Below are 20,608 nucleotides of genomic sequence, written 5' to 3' on the forward strand. Positions count from 1 at the left end.
TTGCATTGTTGAATTCAAACGAGAACACGCAACAATCAATGATGAAAAGTGCCAGGGATCAAATTGAATTTTACTTGGATAGCACTGATCAATGGCACCCTAAATATGCACAAAAAAAAATCTGATTTGATCAAGTTAGCGGCAGCGGCTCCACCTCTGCAGATAAAAAAAAATAAAATTCCGAAAATTAATATTTTATATGGAGTCCTACTCGGTCTGTTCTACTTTGATTTCCTTCAGCCGCCCTCCGACGTACACCCCAGCACTAACACGCAATAATGACTATGGTCAGCTTTTTATATAAATTTAAAGCAGCAATTTAAAGTTCAAGCATTTCATTCCGCAAATTAATTTTATAATGCGAAATTTTTTTCGGTGGACTGTGCCCAAAATTATCGCTCACTAAATACGCATATCGCTATCTTTGCTATCCCTGGGATCAATACTAAAAGGATTACGCAGCCAGACGGCATGATAATGCTTGTGCGCTGTCCACATCAGAGGGCGCCAGAGGAAGCAGGGGCTTAGTCCACTGCCTTATGACAAATTGTGGCTCCAGCCCCGGCGTCATACTTATTCATGAGAGGCAGGTTACACTCTCTCCCATTGCGTTAAATCTGGAACCATAGTGACGGATCCACATATTTCCATACAACAGTCACAAGAGAGAGCTGTGGCACTCGTGTCTACGGGAGCTGCAAGAAAGCCAGTTCGGCTAGTGCGGGAATGATGGTTAGTGCGTGGATTTGCCGAAAATTCGACCTTCCGGCTTTAAATGGCTCCTTGACTGTGCAGACTGATCATTTTCAACAAAGTACTGCGTTCTACGTAATGACATAAACAATTGAAATTGAACAATAAATTTGGTCCTCGATCTGGATACATTCGCTCGATTGCCCTGAGCCTGAAACGTCAGCGCGTCTGCAGAAGATGTAGTCATCCCTTCGAGGTGCTCCGCGATGAAGAGATTATTCACCGATGTGGCGATGCCGCCTCCACCATTACGGCAACGTGGTTGAGCACCGAGATTCTTAAATTATGGGGTTTTACGTGCCAAAACCACTTTCTGATTATGAGGCACGCCGTAGTGGAGGACTCCGGAAATTTCGACCACCTGGGGTTCTTTAACGTGCACCTAAATCTAAGCACATGGGAGTTTTCGCATTTCGCCCCCATCGAAATGCGGCCGCCATGGCCGGGATTCGATCCCGCGACCTCGTGCTCAGCAGCCCAACACCATAGCCACTGAGCAACCACGGCGGGTTCACAGAGATTCTGCGAGAGCACTTGGAGCCACTTTCGCGAACGCATCATATGCAGTGCCGGTGTTGCTAAAGGTGGTATTCGGGTTGCAGTTGTTTACAACTGAAAGCTTCCTCGTAACGGCAAGGTAGACGGCGGCTGTCGATGAGGCAGCGAAATCTCGTATTGTGCGCCGCGTGACAAGTTGCTCTGAAAAGGTGAGGAACTTGGTCAGTTCATCGGGGCTGTGCTTTTCACCTCGCGTGCATGAGAGGCTTAGCTGTAGTCTTGCTTAAATCTTTGGGAAAAGCTTGGATCTATGTCGGTGTTTGCGCTGAGCACGCCAGCATGAGGTATTTTACGCAGATGTTCCCTGCTGTTAAATCAACGACGGTAATTGAACGTTGTCGGTTACATTCGTCACAAGTGACGCGCGCCTGCGCATGCACAATGTTTGCCGATGTACACGAGTGGACACACACACACACACACACACACGTCACCCCGCCCATCTATATATTTAATTATACGCAGGGTGCTCCAGCTAACTCTAGGCAAGGTTAAAGAAATGCCGAAGAGCTTTAGGCGGATGCGACTAAACACATGTTGTGCGCTATTGCATGGAGTAAGCCGCACTTATTTTTGCAGTTTGCCTAATTGCAAAGATTTCCCAGATTATTTAACAAATTTCGCAAGGATAAAATTAAAGGAAAGACATTTTAATGGCAATGTTGTAGAGCATTCTAGGAAATATCTAATTCAGCGTCTAGCCTTCTCCTTCTTATAAAATCATTTGTTTTTCAGGCACGCATGAAGTATGAATCTTATTGCATCGCATCCTGATCATGGAAATAATTCTGAGGAGCTGCACTGGGGACCCACGTCATGGCGTTAAATCGCAACTCTAGCGCTGTCCTTACGGTGGGTGTCACACCGTGCCAGGCTGGTCATTTCATCACCTGCATTCACCACTTAGACACCCGCTGGACCCGAGACCATGCGATACGGCGTTTCTCGAGCGCGGTCTACAGCATGGGTAACTTTCTACGATAAGCTGGTCATTTGTGTATGATTGTCTCGATCACTGTACATAGCATAGGCACCCATACTGCAATATGTAACTGTTGCAAAACCAGGGAGACCCTCCCCGGTGGCTTAGCGGCTATGGTGTCGCGCTGCTAACCAAGAGGTCGCGGGATCAAATCCTTACTGCGTCGACCACCTTTAGATTGAGGTGAAATGTAAGAACGCTAATGTCCTGTGCATTGGGGGCATGTTAAAGATCCCTTGGTGGTCAAAATTAATCCGGAGACCACTACGACGACACGCCTCATAATCAAAACGTGGTTTGAGCACGTAAAACCTCAGAATTTTGAAAGTAGGGACAGTTGGGCGAGTTCCGTTGAGCAGCACGGACAACCAACACAACGAACAGAAACGACAGGACAGTGCACTGTTTTTTTTTTCTGTTTGTGATTGTCTTCGGCGATTGTTCATCATTTTACGGTAACCATGCATGCACGCGACCAACACAAGCATTTCACTGCACAACGCCTACCTCTTTATGAATGAAACATGAGACTTGAAGAAATTTGCTTGTAGAGCAACGCTGACAGCTAGAAAGAAAGAAATGCCTGATATCTCCAGCGAAAGTACCGGCTAAATTAGGCGACCACCGGAACTACACTTGAAGGTGTTGCCACTTAGCACAAGTTAGGGAGCCTGTATGCAACCACTATTACGCAGGCTTCTTAGCTTGGGTCGGCCCCCCCAATGTGGGCATAGCGTTTAAAATCAAGAAAAAGCTTTAAGAACAAATAATCCACATCTGAGGCGCATGTTGGAATCTATGTGAAGCGGTTAAATATTTAGTACAAAAACAAAAATTAAATTATCGGGTTTTGCGTGCCAAAATCACTATCTGATTATGAGGCACGCCGTAGTGAGGGACTCCGGAAAATTTCGACCACTTGCGCTTCTTTAACGTGCACCTAAATATAAGTACACGGGTGTTTTCGCATATCACCCCCACCGAAGTGCGGCCGCCATGAACAGGATCCGATCCCAAACATTTGGTATAAAGTAAATGCGATGCGTTTTTCATTTTATGCGACGCGCAATCTCATTAATGCTTATGCACCGTATAAGTTGCAACATTAGTGTCATGCAACGTTGATGTTTATGCAGTAAACCAGGGGTCTCCAAAGTTTTTCGCCAGAGGGCCGGATATGCGACCAGTCGTGGTGTAAAAAGCCGACACAGAGAGAGAAATAAACTATTGCTAGACCAGGCTTCTTGAGCCCAAAGTGGGTGGCCTCCTCAGTCCAGGTAGCCATGGCTTGCTGCCGCCGCCCGAGCCCTGTTTGCCAAGCGTACCTGGTTGTCAGGGTCTTGCGTCACCAGCAGAGCCTCCCACTGGTCTTCCGATTCTTTCTCTGAATCCGATTCTTCCTGTATGTTATAGCCTAGTGGTGATGATTGCGGTGGTACTTCGCGATTATTCCTGCACTCCAGCACCATATGGTTCAAGGTGTTGGGCGTGTCCGGTGGGCAGAACTTGCAGTCTAGCCCGTAGGTCCGGACACCTAGAGAGCCGAAGAAAAAACATTTGGCACCTAGAGATCCGAAGAAAAAAAATTAGGAAAATAATGTCCTAGGCATATATGACTTGTAAACGGCATTGGGCGTACATAGACTAAACACCTAATGTCAAATAATCGACGTGTTTTCCTCAAAGAATTTCTTACTTGAATTAGTTCCCATGACACTGCGGCCCTGAAAGGAACCAGATCAAAAATAAAAAGGTTAGGAAACCATGGAGGACAGCTTAAATTTATAAACAAATACAAGACAGGAACAAGCTGTTTCAAGAGTTCTTGAGACTGAAAGATATCGATAAATTCAATGAATATAAAATGTATCACAATAAACTAAACAAGTAAATCATAAAGGCAAAAGAAAACCCTTGCGGTAATAACGTTTTGCGGTAATAAGGTAATTGGCGTTGATGATTCCAGTAAATCATGGATTATCTATAATGAAATATGTCATTCAAAGCCGACTCATTCAATCCCTGATGAATTTAAATTTGCCGGCAATGCTATCACAGGTCGACACCTTTCCAACAAATTTAATCAGCATTTTCCAACTTGCGGCAGGAAATTAAATAATACGATAAAAGTTGACCCACGCAGTTATATAAACATAAATTGTTCTGATACTTTATACGTGAGGCCTACTAGCGAATTCAAAATAATTAGCGTAACTGAATCTAATCACAGTAAAACTGCAGCTGGCCCCGACGAGACTAAGGCTGACCCGATAAAAGCTGTAGTGTCAACGACTTCAGTTCCACTGGCACACATATGTAACTGCATTCTAAAAGACGTATACTTTCCCGATGAATTAAAAGCAGCACGCGTAACTCCTGAACACAAAGGTGGAAAAAAGGATGACTTAGGAAACTATCATCCTATCTCCGTTCTGAATGTATTCTCGAAAGTAATTGAACGCGTCATATCTAGAAGAACAACTGACTTTCTAGGAAAACACAAATTGACAGCACCCCAGCAGTTTGGATTTCAAACAAACAAATCCACTGAGCTAGCGCTACTAGGCGTTAAAGAAAACTTAGTTGAGAATATTGAAAACAAACAATTTAAGGTGGGGATATCTTTAGCTATTAAGAAAGCGTATGACTCAGTTACTCACTCTATATTATTAAAAAAGCTACCATGTTACGGCTTAAGGGGCCAGACTTATCAGTTAATCAAAAGTTATCCAGAAAATCGCAAACAGTACGGGATAATAAAGAGCTGCTCTTCAGATCCCAACATAATCCCAACGGGACTGCCACAAGGATCGATATTAGGTCCCCTTTTATTTCTTTTATATGTTAATGACATCTGTAACATACCCCATACTGAGCAGAGTAGTTTTCGCCGACGATACAAATGTGTTTTTTCACAGTAAAAATTTGGAAGAGGCCGAATGAAAAGCTAATATATGGCTAAGAGAACTATCACTATGGTTAGATGCAAATGAGTTACAGTTAAATACAAGTAAAACGAAATATGTCATCTTCCGAGCTCGAAACTCGCATATATATAATAGTTTCAACCGGCCTTTTGAAAACGCAGTGCTTAAAAAGACGAGCAATGTAAAGTTCCTAGGTGCATTTTTTCAGGAATATTTATCGTTTGAATGACCACATATCCCACCTCCAATATAAGCTATCTCGAACAATTGGCCCACTATGGAAAGTAGGTGCTTTAATTCCAAACAGACTAAAACCGGTTATATATCATGCACTAACTCAGTCCCATCTAGAATACTGCTTACTGAGACGGGGCTCTACAGCGACGACAAGTTTAAATAAGCTAGAGGTTTTACAAAACAGAGCTGTTCGTGCTCTTGAACGCGTCCGCATCAATGGTACCACATCTCCATATAAAATGAGGTATAAATTAGTTCCACCAAATCTTGATACAGAGTAGCTCTCACTTTATATATTCACGCAAATTGAAGAAAAGTGGGGACATATTGAGTCTATCTATCTTCAAACGACCACAGACCGCAACTTTCGTGTGAATAACTATAAACTACCTAAGATTAGAACTAATTATGGGATGCAAAGCTTGATGTATAAAGACCCAAAGCTCCTAAATGAAAACAAGGAAATGTTAGACCTAATAAACCAATCGCCATCAATAAACTCGTATAAGAGAAATATATGTAACCGAACATAGCTCGTTGGTGTAATGTGAGGTTTTCATGCGAACTCTGTGTGTTTTTACGAAGTGGGTTCTAAATTCTTATTCATGCTAGTTTGAGCCCGATAAATACTGTAGCGTTTTTATATGTAAGACATAGTAAAGTGCTATGTCTGTTTTTGTTTCCTGATTCCTATGTTTGTTCCCGAATGCGTACTGTTGCAAATAGGGACGTTAAGAATTGAGATAGCAGTACTACAAATATGGTTAACTACTTTAAAATTTTTTTATTATTCGCCCAAACTGTGTTATTCATGCTGTTTTATGGTTGCACATCGTGTGCTTGTTTTTCTTAGCTTGCAGTGTATAATTCTTTTCTCGAACTTGCCTCATGAATTCCTTGTTCGAATCACCACCACCCCACTTCTTTTCTTTCCTTTTCTCCTCATTCTTACGCTGTCCTAATTGTTTCGCTGGAACGCAGATTGTACAGGGGTCAGGGCCTCAGTCAGGCGCATCCTAGTGCCTTTAGTCCGGACCCTTCTGGTTTTCTGTAAGTAAGCTGGAAAACTTGTCAATAAAAGAAAATAAGTATTTTAGGGTCAGAAATGTGCTTTTAGTGCCAAGTTTCTGTCGGTATAATGATTTGAAATGTTATTAAACATTCTTGGTGGCAAATTTCGTGGCAGCGCGCAGTGTTCTTTTTCTGTTCGCACTCGTTCTAACAGCACCAATCCGATATCTACAGGTAGTTGACGTAGTCTAAGAAGCGTCACCATTCTTAACAAATCTCTCTTTGTTTTGCTGGGATGCCCTTACCACAACTCTGCTATTTCTTACGAATCCGTATTCACGATTCTGTATGTTTTCAGTACTGTAGGTTTGTAGTCCAGTTCGCCTAGCATTGTCAAGAATAAAATCACGCAATACACAGGACACAGAGCGACCGTGTTGTTGCCAGGGAAGACTACTCACATAAGCTAGAATATGGGTTCATTTTAATAAAATGACACTTATGAATGGTATGCGATAGCAAAATATCTTGTTCCTTTGTTGTTCCGTCTTCCTAGCATCAAGATCGGAGAATCGTTCCTTAAATTTTGTATGCAGATGACCGAGAGATCTTGTCACAAAAGGGGAAATAAACGTCGTATTAGCCTTCGGCCTAGTTCTTGAATAGCAGCTGAAATGCTCCCAGTTGAGACTTTGCACCTGCTTATAAAAAAAAAACTGCAGTGATACCCTGAATCATTTATGATCACGTACAGGTCATGAATGAGGTCTACAAGCCTCTTCTTACAGCTTTACCTTGCGCTAATTCTTGAGGTTGCTTAGGTCGTCACAAATGCCGATTTTAAGAGCCACTCGTAACTGAAAAGTAGTGTCTCGAAACTAGGGGCTAAGAAACTGTATTTCTTCCCTAAGGTTAAAAAAACAAGACAAAATTTTTCCGTAGCTCGGCCATCTAACTTACATGCGGTAAGTCATCTACGAACACAAATTCTGTTGTCTTCAGAAATTTACGGAACTGGCAGTGATTGAGCCAATCATAACTTGTAATATTAGCAGCTGAAACAAGTGTTGAGAACGCAGGACATACCCAGGTATACCCAGAAGATACCCAGGCCTGCTCATGTATCACGCAGAGCTAAAGCTTTGGCTTTAAAAATCCGTCAAATTCAGCAAATTTTCTGATTTGACACACCAGTCCATTATTAAATGCGAACATGTCTTTCGCCGCTTTAACTGTGACAAACTTGTACTGTGCCTCACAAAAGCTGTACGCGGACACCGCATTTTCTCATTCTTTAGAGATATCCACACTGAAGTTCAGGGTCATGCCCTCACAATACCTCGAACGAAGTGGTGTCGTCACCTTGCAACTTCAGTGAAGTTGACTAGGAGAAAAAAGCGCAATAGCGCAATGCCTTGCGAAGAAGTCCGGTTTGCTGCTGGAAGCGTACAGGAGGCTTTTCGAGGAAAAACGGCTCGCAGGCCGACCACCATCGGATGTCCCACCGCCGGCAGCGGGCCAGTCCGGACACCTCCGCGGGCCTGCTGCGGCCCGCGGAGGTGTGTTGGGAGGTCCCTGCATTTGACCGTTTGCAAGCACTGGCCAAATGCAAACACTAGTTAAAACGGATGCACGCTGTGAGCCGTCGACGCCGCGATGTCACGAGTACCAAGGCGATGTTTGATTGATGTTTCATGAGCGATGTTTGATGGTCAGGAAAGCTGTACGCAGAAATAGAAAGAGAAAGATAAAGTTTATTTTTCGAACTTGTCCGAGCCGTCGCCGCTTGTAACACAAGAGCTGTAGTTAAATTCCCTGAATGTGCTGAACGAGAAGTCGCCAGAGCATGGGGCGGAGGTATTCTGATGGAGAGGTCCAGCTTGCCCACGAAGGGGGAAGGGGAAAGACGAAAGGGGTGGAGGCGATACACTGGTGTTTTAGCACTAGGAAAGGTAAAGTAGGTGAGGAGGACGTCTGGGTTGCACCGCACACCTGGCAGGACGGGTGACCACGGCTGCGCTCTATAAAGGTATGTCATGGAAGAAAGAACAAAGTCATATAGTAATACACCACTCTCGTCACAGCATAAACATGCAAGTGCGTATGACGATTCTACATCCCTCGCGTCACAGTGGCACATACCCACTCTGAGGGTGCACTGCTAAGCACGTATTTGTGAGTTCGAACCCAACAGTTGCGACACTGTCCATATGGCGGCAAAATGAAGCAAAAAAAAAAACGCTCGTGTAGCATGCATTGGGTGCTGTTACAATAGGAAAGGGGGAGTCGCAGGACTGCTGACAAGCTCAGAATTAAAGCGGAACAGCGCATTTGCTTTGCGCAGCGCTCAAGAGACCCGATTCAAGCAACCCGACGTTGCTGTCATTGTGGAACTCGTTTGCAGAACCCACGCGTTTGTCATGGAGCTGTCATCTGCCTCGTTGCGTCGTCCTCAATTTAAGTAGAACCCTTTTCGTAAGCCTCCAGGTTTCTGCCCCGTACTTGAGTACTGGTAAGACACAGCTGTTATAAACTTTTCTCTTGAGGGATAATGGCAACCTGCTGTTCATGATCTGAAAATGCCTGCCAAACGCACCTCAGCCCATTCTTATTCTTCTGATTATTTCAGTCTCATGACCCGAATCCGCAGTCACTACCTGCCCTAAGTAGATGTATTCCCTTACCACTGCCAGTGCCTCACTACCTATTGTAAACTGCTGTTCTCTTCCGAGACTGTTAAACATTACTTTAGTTTTCTGCAGATTAATTTTTAGACCCACCCTTCGGCTTTGCCTCTCCAGGTCAGTGAGCATGCATTGCAGTTGGTCCTCTGAGTTACTAAGCAAGGCAATATCATCAGCGAATCGCAAGTTACTAAGGTATTCTCCATTAACTCTTATCCCCAATTCTTCCCAATCCAGGTCTCATATACCTCCTGTAAACACGCTGTGAATAGCATTGGGGAGATCGTGTCTCCTTGCCTGACGCCTTTCTTTATTTGGATTTTGTTGCTTCATAACTACGGTGTAACGTTAAGGGATAAGAAAAGAGCAGATTGGGTGAGGGAACAAATGCGAGTTAATGATATCTTAGTTGAAATCAAGAAAAGAAATGGGGGGCATGGGCAGCACACGTAATGAGGAGGGAAGATAACCGATGGTCATTAAGAGTTACGGAATGGATTCCAAGGGAAGGGAAGCGTAGCAGAGGACGGCAGAAAGTTAGGCGGTTCGATGAGATTAAGTTTGCCGGGACAACATGGCCACCATCAGTACATGACCGGGGTAGTTGGAGAAGTATGGGAGGCGGAGGCCTTTGCCCTGCAGTCGGCGTAACCAGGCTGATGGTGATGATGATGATGGTGATGATGATGATGATGTCATCTGGCGATGTTCGTTTAAAACCGCAATTCCTGCATGTAGCCCAAGTTGACCGTCACGGAGAGCCAGCTAATTGCCGCAATGAGACAGCGTCCGACGGCTTCCGCGAAAATGGCCCCGACTGCCGACATCACAACACACTACCAGTTATAAAGACGCGTTTACCCATTCCCTCACGCTAGATTAGACAGGACGCAAGCAGTAGACTTCAGACAATTACAAAAGGATTCCTACAGAAACCCCAGAATCATGCGCGCCATATATCCAGATATGTACACCACCAACAGATGCACGTCGTGGTGGCGAGGTTGCCACACTTAATCACATGTTATGGGAATGTCAGTACTTGACGAACAAGTCGGGCAGTGCCGACCCCTCGGTCTCTTCCACCGCCAGCCTCCGCTCGCGCTGGAAGACCGCACTGCTCAGCTCGAACCTGACAGCACAACTCTGGGTCGTCCAGCGAGCCGAGGAAGCCGCTTCGAGACAAGGTCTCGCAACCGCGTCCGCGGTGGGTGCCCAGACCCACTAAAGAGACGCCGGACTCAAATCTTATTGATTTGAAAATGAAGTTTACACTCTCTCCTCCCTCCGTCGCGATTGCCTCGTGATGGCGTCATATGCGGTAGCGAAGGCGCAACATCAAAAGGGTAGTTCGGTGAGGTGGGGCGTCTAAATCGACGGAGTCCTGCAAACAGTTCATCCTTGTGATCGGCCGGAACAAGGTCATTGAATTCCTTCGTCTGTGGACCTAGGGAGGACAATTCGCAGTTCGGTGGAGTCCTGAAGATTGCTCTAACGGTGTTTCATTTGCAATTAGATCGTGTCCGTCAACTAGCTTCCTAATGCACAAGGAACCGAGCAGCGCCTGCAACATTGATCACTGTGCTGCAAGGCGATAAGTTCTTGAACACAAGCGCCAGGGAGGGTGACATTGACGGTCATGGTATATGCCGGCTACAAAAGAATTGGCCAACGGTTTAGCTCTGGCTAAAGGCAAACTTGTGTGCGCTAGCACCTTTAACCCAAGTTTTGCATAGTTTGTCTTGGCTGATCATGGGTATGTGCCAGTCGATATGCGCTAGTCTCCAATGAATGTCTTTGATGCCAACTTGGGTTATTGGGTATCTGCCAGCAGGTAGCGGAGGAGGAGGAGAAACATTTATTTAAAAAAATAAAGGACAAGCAGGTGTCTTTCTGCTTGTGCGGGAGGCACCCTTAGTCCAGGGCTCCTGCGGCTCTTGCTGTATCCCGGGCCCGCCGCACCAGTTGTTGCTGGTTACGAGGGTCCGAACTAGTAAGCGCGGCCTCCCACTGCTCGAGTGTGCAGTCGGGTATTTGCGGGGCCGCCTTCACGTTGGGGTACGGCCATACGGTGCGATATAGGGAGGCGTAATCATTACAAAGGGGACATTTGTATTAATATAGTGTAGGGTGTATTGCGTGTAGTCTGCTTAAATGGGGGTATGTGTTGGTTTGTAGTTGTCGCCATGTTACGGCGTCTTCACGTGAGAGGGTCTTCTGTGGAGGTGGGTATTGTCGTCTATTCAATCTGTGGTGTTGTAGTATGGCGTTGTATTGTAAGGGTACGGGCTCCATGGATGCGGCCGTATCCCTCTTTTGTGGCGCCCGGGAGGCATGAGCTCGGGCTACAGCGTGCGCACGCTGATTTCCACGGAGGGACTCGTGTCCTGGAGTGTATACTATTTCAAGATCCGGGAATTGGGAGGCTTGTTTGAGGAGCCGGTGGGCGATTGAAGATATTCTGCCTCTCGCGTAGCTACGGCAAGCTGCCTGGGAGTCAGTAATAATTGTGACGTACTCGTTGGTCGGACTAGAGGTGATGGCCAAGGCGATTGCTGCCTCCTCCGCTACGAGGGCGCTGGCAGTGCGGACCGTCAACGAGACCACCTCTTGTAGGTTAGAGTCCACAACGCTGGCCGTCATGGCTGCTTTTTGGGGGTACTGCGCGGCATCTGTGTATAGTGTGGTGGGGAGACTGCCATATTTTGTCTGTAGAGATTTTGCGCGGGCTTGGCGACGATCAGCATGATGTTCCGGGTGCATGCTTCTGGGGATAGGGGCTACCTTGATGTGCTCCCGGAAGTTGGGGGCCAGATGAATTGCTTGTTCGTGGCCTTTGCCGTGTGTGTATTTGACCAAGCGCGCGGCGTAATCTTCTGCAATCTCCTTCGCCCGTCGAGTACAGATAGCTTGTTGCTGTTCGGGAGTTACGTTAACCCGCGCGTTTCTCCCAGCCGGGGCATCAGCGTCGAGACGGCGTTCCCTCTGTGCAGGAGTTCCATTTGCCTGTTGACGATATTTTCGCAACCTGTCTGCGTCCAACTTCTCTCATTTAGCTACAATGCTAGGACCAGTCGAAGAACGCTCATGTCGTTTCAGCCATCGCTGTGCGTTCCGTCGAGCGCGGTGCTCCGCCTCAACCAACTCAGATGGACCAGACGCCTCATCCATGGCCCATCTCCGAACAACTGCGACACGACTTGTTTTCACGTGCTACTAAACTTTCTGTGAGACGAGAAGAACCGCCGCGCGGCGCTTCACCCCACCGGCCAAAACTGCGGCCGAGCGCGGCTTCCTATTGGCTGCAACTCTCGTGGAGCCGTGCGAGGTGGGAGCGCGTCATTGGATGCTGGTGGTTACTCTCCAACGTGTGACGTACCTACTCCTTAAGGCTCAACCACACGCAGCCAGGGATACGCGTCTCGCTACGCGTACAAGTAAGCGTACGCGTCTGCGTGCGCGTACGCGGGTGATGAAGGGAAGGGTGTCCAGCCACACGATACGCGCACACGTGCGCGTTTCGCTGCGCGTAGCACAGGGCTGACAGACCAGCAGCCCAGCGATGGCGGAAACGGTCGTCTTTGGCTTTGAGAAAAGTTTATCTTTAATTTCATTATGGCTAGCCATTTTTATTTAATTTATCAATGTTAGAGCTAGTACATTGTTTTTAAGTTGAGAAATGCACGCTGTTCTTATCTATACATCCTTATGGCAAGAAAAGCTACATCAATTATCAACATCACGCGCGATAGCGTCTGCTTGCTCACAACTGCAGCTGACATCTGCGCGCGACCACGCACGACGTTGCTGCCGAGCTCTTGCTTAGCCGCTTGCTTCGCCGGCATCAGCGTTCTCTCCCCGCAATGTACTACCACATGAGAAAGAAGCTTTTGCTGCTGCTGCTCTTGCAAAGGCGGCTGGAGCGCAGAAAGCGTCTGCGACCTCTGCGGCTACGTTGGTGGGTCCGGCCAGTCTTTCAACTGCGTAAAGAAGAAGGACTTTACGGCTGTGAGTAACTTCTTTCCTTTCGATGATCTACAGTGGTAGGACTAGGAGCCAGTGTTTGGACATGGGGACTTATCTTCGTTAGGACAGCAATTACTTATCAGCGTTTTTAAGTGCGCGCATAAGTGAAAGGGTTAAAATAGTAATGCGGGGATCGTACTCGCAGCGCGCGAATGCCCAATTCGCAGAACAGCATCGCGTCGTCGGTGCAAGGTTCGTCCAGGTTGACAGCACCGATCGAAACGATAACGTGATGTACGCGAACAGGGGGAACGACAAGAGCAGGGTGTAGTTCGGAAAGCGCGAAAGCATAGGAGAAGATCGGGCTGATTAGCCGCCGGAAGCATACAGATAGTATGTTGGATACGTGGTGACGAGGCCTCACGACGTTTCAACCGCCGTCTGTCTAACCCGTGTATGGCGTACGACATACGGTCATTAACTGTTCAGCTTGAGAGGGGAAGAAGCGCTTTATTCTATTTAACAGAAAATCTGTAATACTCCTTTGGAGCTCCCTTCATTATTAACAGTAGACCATACTGTTTACACAGAGCTTCTGTAGCACACTCTTGCACGAAATTTGTAAGGATTAAGTTTTGTAATACATTTTCTGCCATTCGATATTTTATTTGATATCCAGATTATTTTTTCTTCATTTGATTCGATTCCAAATCCACTTTCCGGTATTAGCACACCCCTACAAAAAGCTAAGGACTGCTAGTTATATTTGTGCCATTAGTATAGCACATAGATTCAAGAACACCCTTTTACACGTGTTGGTTGTCTTATATGAAGCTTGTGGACGAGATACGATTTCCTATATTTTTTGTCTCTCAGAAGTGTGACTGTAGAATATGAAGTGTAATGTAATTAAATTGTGACCTGGGGGGCAGGTTAAAATTCTGTGCGACTAATTTCGGAAGTTGCTTGGCAGTGGCCGCACGATTTTAATATACCGTTGACTGGCACTCCTGTTTTGCCGAACCACTGTTTGTATTCAAGCACATAAACAAAGCAGGGGGTAAAATTAATGATGGCTAGTGGCTATACGTGTGTGTCAGTGAAAAGTGTACAGCTCCTGATACCTGCGCGTGTATGTGGGCAGGGCATGGTCTTGCTGCCAGGCAATAATGCACCATTTTTTACAGATGCAACGGACACGTCAGGATGACCACGGATTTTTCTACAAGTTCTTTCGCAAGGCGCCGCAGCTCTTGGACAAGCTATTGAGCTTTTTAGCAGAGGACCTCACACGGCAGCACCACATTCAAGAAACCCCTGGAGCCTGGAGAACGACTTGCTGTAGCATTGAGGTTGGTAAAGGACAGTTGCCCCTAGAGTAATAATGTGCGATTGGAGGAATACAGAACACCGTTTCTTTGTCATTTAATGTATCATTTATTTTATTTTATTTACATATTACTGCCCGCCGCCTTTTGGAAGCCAAATCAGGAAGGAGTCACAAAACATTGAAGCAAAACAAAAGAAAGAAGGAAACGACTGACAATGAGCGTGCATAAAGAATACTAATACATAATAATAATAATAATAATATATTAATAATCATCTTTATTTCTCTCTTTCCACAGAATACAGAATTATGCACAACTAACTATTTATTAACTCATAAACAAATAAGAAAAATGGGACACGAAATGCTGATACAAAACGAGAAATAGTAATGATGTTACTGACAATGCGCGTGAAAAGAAATACAAGAAGAAAATGATCGCATGATCACAGAGACTGAAAGTTTCCACTTACTGCATCACCAGTGTAACAGTTACGGCTAACTCTAAAAAAAAAAAACTGCCATCGACTGGCATCTAACAAAAGCTACCTCAGTGCTTTTGACCTTGCGCAACCTGTAAAACATGCACTGAGGTATGCTTGCACATGTAGTATTAAACAAAGTTGGTAGCTAACCTACACAAATGAATTTTGATCGTATGTCACCCGAAAAGGGCCCCCACAGCCATGTAGATCATTGTGAAGAAAAATCATGTCATCATAATTAGTATTGAGAATTAGTATTAGTATAACTACAATTGAGACATGCGTACTAATTTTTTTTCAACTTGCATTCAAGCTACTTGGCATCCCGGTAAGACATAAAAGACGTTGCCTTGACTTACTGTGTGGGGATTGAGGCGGCTAGACTCTGCAGTGGTGTGTAAGTCATATAGTGGCGATCGTGCCTGCAAAGTATTAAACAACTGCAGAACAGCACGACAGCCGCAGAAATTTCTTACATTTTTTTCAGTTTAAGAAATTTTTTAAAGCTCACATGCTGTTCACGGCTCCCGTCAGGTAGCCCTGCTTCCTGCCAGTGAAGCAGGGTCATACGTATAAATGTCTCATTTACACACTGCCTTCAATGTCACTGATTACGTACAAAGACTTTGGCCAAACATCCAATGCAGAACATGCAAAACCAACTCTGGAACTGAGCCACGGAACACAAAGAAAAAAAATGCAAGGAATGTGGCTTGTGGATGATAGTTGTGGGAGAGGTAGAGGTTGTCTATGTTGACAGTGAACCTCGCCTCCTGGCTATGTGGTGGCAAGACTTTTCCCTTTCTCCTACCTCTTCTAATAATAATAAAACAATTTGAAAAATGCTTGCGCTGCTAGAACGCCCCGACAGGCTTTACGACTTGCAGCATATAACCGAACTTTTCAATGGGGTCTGGTTGAAGGTTCATTACATTTCTTTTTATTTACAGGCATGTACAGGCATCTCTACATGCATGCACAAACTCTACATGCACAGGTGGTGAACTCAAAAAGGTTCATTGCTGCAAGACAGGCTGAATGAGTAAACACAGATGAAAGCGATAAACATCTGTCTTACAACAACAAACCTTTAATTGCAAGTCAGTGCTTCTTTTTTCGTAGGTGTGTTGCTAAAACATGTTCACACATCTCTACAGCAGCAATGGCCAGCCAACCAGGCCCACAGATATCAACTTTATGAAATTCTTGAATACCGCAAAAAAATACGGATACAACACAATGTAAAATGAACAAAAAAGAAGAGCTGAGGGGCTTTGACATGACAACAACAGACAAGGAAACGTATATAAAGCATAAAGGAAAATAACTGTCATTTTATTTGTAATGTCAACATCACAAGGAGAAGGGAAATTGGACAAAATATAACTTGGCACTGGTGGGAGCTAAAACCAAACCAATTGAGCTGGAGGCTATTCCACCATCAATTTCATAGAATGTTTATGTGTACTAGATTAGGCTCTTGAAGTGTTCTTGCACGAGTAGCACTAACACTACCAGGGTGAGATCTAGTACATGCACATTCAGGCCCAAGAAAGTTTGCAGGGGGATAGCCATTGCTGCAGCTCTACTGGTAAAGCAATGCAAGCATAATTCAATGGTTGTGGGTTCGTCTCCCATTAGTGGGAAGCTACCTTTTTATATACTTTCATTTCCCTCCTTATTTTTCCATTTCGATATAAAGTAAATAAATTCATCAATGATTTCCTTTTGTTTCATTGTCTCTTGGCTTTATTATACAGAAAGTATACATTAAAAAACATTAATCTTTGAATTACTCTCCTACTTGCATCAATTTAATTTTCAAGTCGAAATGCGTATCCTCACTGTCCTCTCTAATGTGTTTGAGCAGAGAGACGGCAAAAGTTCGAGGTCGTCCTGTGGTTTGCATCTTTTGATTGCACTTGAAACATTGCCTAATTCCTCCAATATTAACTGACTCTAATCTTTCTTTTTCCTTTTCCTCCCCCTTGACTTTGCTTCAGAAGCAATGCTTCCTAACGTATCCAGCCTACGACTGCCTGCTGAAGCCAGCGATGCTTCTGACTGCAGACTGCTGTGGTGTGCCTCAGAATCCTCAGGAACCAGAACTTCTTGAAACATCGGTGATTCAAGAGATTCCAAAATGTCCTGAGACTCCACAGACTCATGCGACGCCGAAGACAGAGTCGATGCTGGCGCTTGTGACTCTTCACTTGACGGTGATGGCACTTCAAGTGTTGCCAGATCGGAAAACTGGCACATTTTTTGTTAAGATGTCTGCAGCACTTCCCTCCTCACTCGATGGGGGCACTGGTGGAAGGTTGGCGGACATCCTGCATGTGAGCGTAATAAGGGTTGCACATACTGTCAATGTGTAAATAACGTGCCAGTCTGGATGCAAAAATATATGAAGGCTCAAATCCATCCACATTTGTTTTAGTGTGTGATTTTATTAGAGTACACTGAAGCTCTGAATCAGTTTTGTAGGGACAAAAGTGGCTTGCCTACACAACCAGAATGAACAGTTTCTGCATGCGCGTAAGTGTAGCTTTTGTACCTTTTTCTGTTTTTGCTTGTGATGCATTTAAGCAGTCCTTACGAGATCTGCATGCCTAAAGCCTAGTGATTACTTCTACTCAAAACAGTGCATGATATTTGGAATGTTTCAGTTTTGAAATAATTAGCAGGAAGCATTCCACTACATTTACTCAGTAAAACCACTTAATAAATTTCATGTTGAAAGACCTATGCTTGCACTCTCTAAACATAGAGTAGTAGTACTGTTAGGTCTTGCTTTAGTATAAGGCTCTCTCTTGTTCTAGTTTTTCTACTTGAAACGTTCTTGGCTTGTAACTTTGTTTTCCTTTCACTTGTTTGTAAACTTCATCTCATTCTAAACTGTTTTTCTTAACTGAATTTACGTCTAAACATAGTGTGAAGCTGTGTACGTAGTAGTCAGTGCATTTGTTGTTTGTATTTACGAAGTTACGTCTAATAATGTTTGTCTTCTTGCCATCTGCCTTGTAAAGGGTGTTTTGGCCCAGCAAAGCTGACCTTAGCGAGCAAACCCTTCCAGAAGGTTTCTTACAGCCAAGCTTTTTTTGCCTCTTCTCTGGACTTTCCTACCGCTGCTCCTACTGTCTTGCCAAATAGCTCGCCTCATACTGATATTAATGCAGTCGTTGCACCATTGTCATCCCAGCTGACTACTGGCTACTGTGTTGCACGAGTGACCAGTACTGGACGTAATGCAAATACCAATTAAAATAATGTAACTAGATCGTGGTTTTAGCATGTAAAATTTCAATAATCATTTTTTGCACAGTGAAAATGTGTTAAACTGGATCATCTAGTCCTTCCTTGAAAATTTTGCTAAGCAGGAACAGCATTCTCTACAAACATCGTGAAAGCTTCGCTTAAACCACAGCACCTGGGATCTGCAGAATATCTGCAGGCTGATAATTAGGTAAGGACACTGCTGAGCAGACACAAAAAGAATTATCAGTTACACAGCTGACAATGTCGTCAGTACTATGGCGCATTTATTCCTACAGCATGATGACACTGAATGTATCCCTAAGCAAGCTAGGTAATATTTGAGGGTCTGTGATGAAGCACCGATTTGCACACTGCTGGCAAGCAACAAAATGCAAAATTAAAACTGTGCATTGAACTGCCCAAGGTACACATGAATATAGCAACATTCAATACTCAGTTAAATACTGGCCATTGACTTGCACGCTGCCTTCTAGGATCAGTGCACAGAATAAAAAAAAAACTACTTGCATGTTTTGTGTTTCTTGTGTGTGCATCATGCAAGCCCTTTTTATTCATCCTGCTAATTTGCATGCGATATTCTCTGTACTTCTGTCTTATGCTTTATTGTTAGGTTTTTAAGTACTATTTTACTTGTTATTTTGTACCTGTATTTCTGCTTTCTCTGCTCCACACTGCAAAGCCAAACTGGTTTTGTGGGTACCTAAATAAATATACAAAGCTATTCTTGTACTGCTTGTATGTCCCCTTACCGGATCACATTTAACGAAATATGCAATAATCGGAGCGGCGATGCAGCACAAATATTTTATCGCCAATTAGACAAAGCTGAATATAATGCATACTGTGCGTCGACTTGCTTGTGTAAGCACAATTTTGAGTCGATGCCCATAAGTGCTGTGCATTGCCAGCTATAATACAAACATACGGCATCACCGGTCAACGTGATAAAGGGAAAGCACTAAAATCCCGTGTTTCATTTTTAACACGCCGGCTAAGGTGGAAACTTCAAGATCACTTACGGTCTACACTCCATTGTGTAGCGCAGAAACATCATCTGGTCGAAAAACAGCCAGATGACGTCGTCGTGAACGTCGACTGGCACGGCGCGGCTCTTTTCTTTCTGAAGCGTCTTCCCAGGCGCCGAAATTTATTCCCCAGGGACTTCCATCACTTCTACAGCGCTGTGATAACGTCATCTGCACAGATGAAACGCGTTTTCGGCATCTGCGAGTCGGCTGATGAGAGAGTGCCACACAGCTAGGCTTTCGATGGCGATCGAGCGCGATCAAATTTCTCGATCAGGATCGGTTCTACGCACATTGCGCGGTACAGGCAATCTTGATCACAAAATCCGACCCCGATCGGGCTCGATCGCGATTGAAACTGCTCCGCTGTGACGCCCGTATAAAATTCCGAGCACTCACCTGTTCGGCAGCGTTGGGCATGACGATCCACGACCACCTCGTCAAGTGCTTGTTCTAGTGGCGCTCGTGTTTCGCCTGCTACCAAAGCGCAGGTCGAGCCTCAACGCAGGCGATCAGCGCTTCGTTGTTGATCGCCTCTATAGCCTCTGTGCTCTATCGACACGAAACCAGCAGCGACTCCCGGCGTCTCCGCACGATTCTGAAACTTCAACAACCTTTCCGAACCGCCGGAAGTGTACATGCGGCCCACGTGACGTCGGTGCACAAGCTGCCACTTCCGTCGCGTACGCTCAAAAAGACGCCCAAGATCAAGACCTCCTTGACGCGCGCGTTTCCTGCGCGTCTGCCCTCTCTAGACGCGTAGGACAGGCGCGTACGGCCTCGCAGACGCGTGACGCGCAGCCAGGCGCGCACGATTCACCGCGTGTGGTTGGGCCTTTACTCTTTTCATTCCTTTTCCCCCTGTGCAGTGCGGTTGAGGTGTCCTCTCCCGATAGACAGTTACTGCACTGCACTTCACCCCAATTTTTTCCTCCTTCAAAACAAGAATCTATATCCGTGCCTCCTCTCCACCGCGCGGCGCTGCTGTTGGCTCTGCATTAAAATCCCTCAATAATTCCAAAGTACAGACAGGCTTTGATCCAGCCGACGACGCCAGAGATAGGCTGATCGGTGACATGTGACCTTGCTCCGCCCCTTTGCCGCCATGAAAGTTCCTGCGTGCCGGGCGAAGTGCGCGCGTTTCGCCTGTTGTGTATGCACATTGCTGCAATAATTTCGTTCCGGGAGGGCCGAATGGCCTTGTTGCTTTGCGGTTGGGTGCCGAAACCGGACGAACGATGGCAAGAAGTTATTTTGCATCTTGCGCGGCAACCAGAACCTAACCAGAAGAAAAGTATGCTTGCACAGAATTGGACGGAAGGACTCTGAACTGCCGGTAACTGCATGGTTATGCGACGCAAGAAACACAGA

General features: G+C 45.3%; 1 protein-coding gene and 1 long non-coding RNA gene across 2 annotated transcripts; one reads left to right on the forward strand and one right to left on the reverse strand.

The window, feature by feature from the left end:
- The first annotated feature begins 12,857 nt into the window (after nt 1-12,857).
- LOC142575554 (uncharacterized) lies at nt 12,858-18,722 on the forward strand. The gene is made up of 3 exons (XM_075684993.1): nt 12,858-13,160; nt 14,306-14,470; nt 16,937-18,722. Exons 2-3 carry the CDS (start codon nt 14,306-14,308, stop codon nt 17,309-17,311), a joined length of 540 nt encoding a protein of 179 aa, XP_075541108.1. The 5' UTR covers nt 12,858-13,160; the 3' UTR covers nt 17,312-18,722.
- On the reverse strand, nt 16,248-20,071 carry LOC142575558 (uncharacterized). Its single transcript, XR_012826672.1, has 3 exons — nt 19,637-20,071; nt 19,232-19,408; nt 16,248-17,266 (listed from the first exon to the last, which is right to left on the reverse strand). It is a non-coding gene; the product is annotated as an uncharacterized LOC142575558 (long non-coding RNA).
- Nucleotides 20,072-20,608: the final 537 nt, after the last annotated feature.

Source organism: Dermacentor variabilis, chromosome 1 (genome assembly GCF_050947875.1).
Source record: "Dermacentor variabilis isolate Ectoservices chromosome 1, ASM5094787v1, whole genome shotgun sequence".
In the NCBI taxonomy this organism is placed as follows: domain Eukaryota; kingdom Metazoa; phylum Arthropoda; class Arachnida; order Ixodida; family Ixodidae; genus Dermacentor; species Dermacentor variabilis.

Coding starts and splice junctions, on each gene's coding strand:
- LOC142575554 (XM_075684993.1), top strand. CDS start 14,306: ATGCAACGGACACGTCAGGATGACCACGGATTTTTCTACAAGTTCTTT. Junction 14,471..16,936: donor CGACTTGCTGTAGCATTGAG/GTTGGTAAAGGA, acceptor ACTTTGCTTCAG/AAGCAATGCTTCCTAACGTA.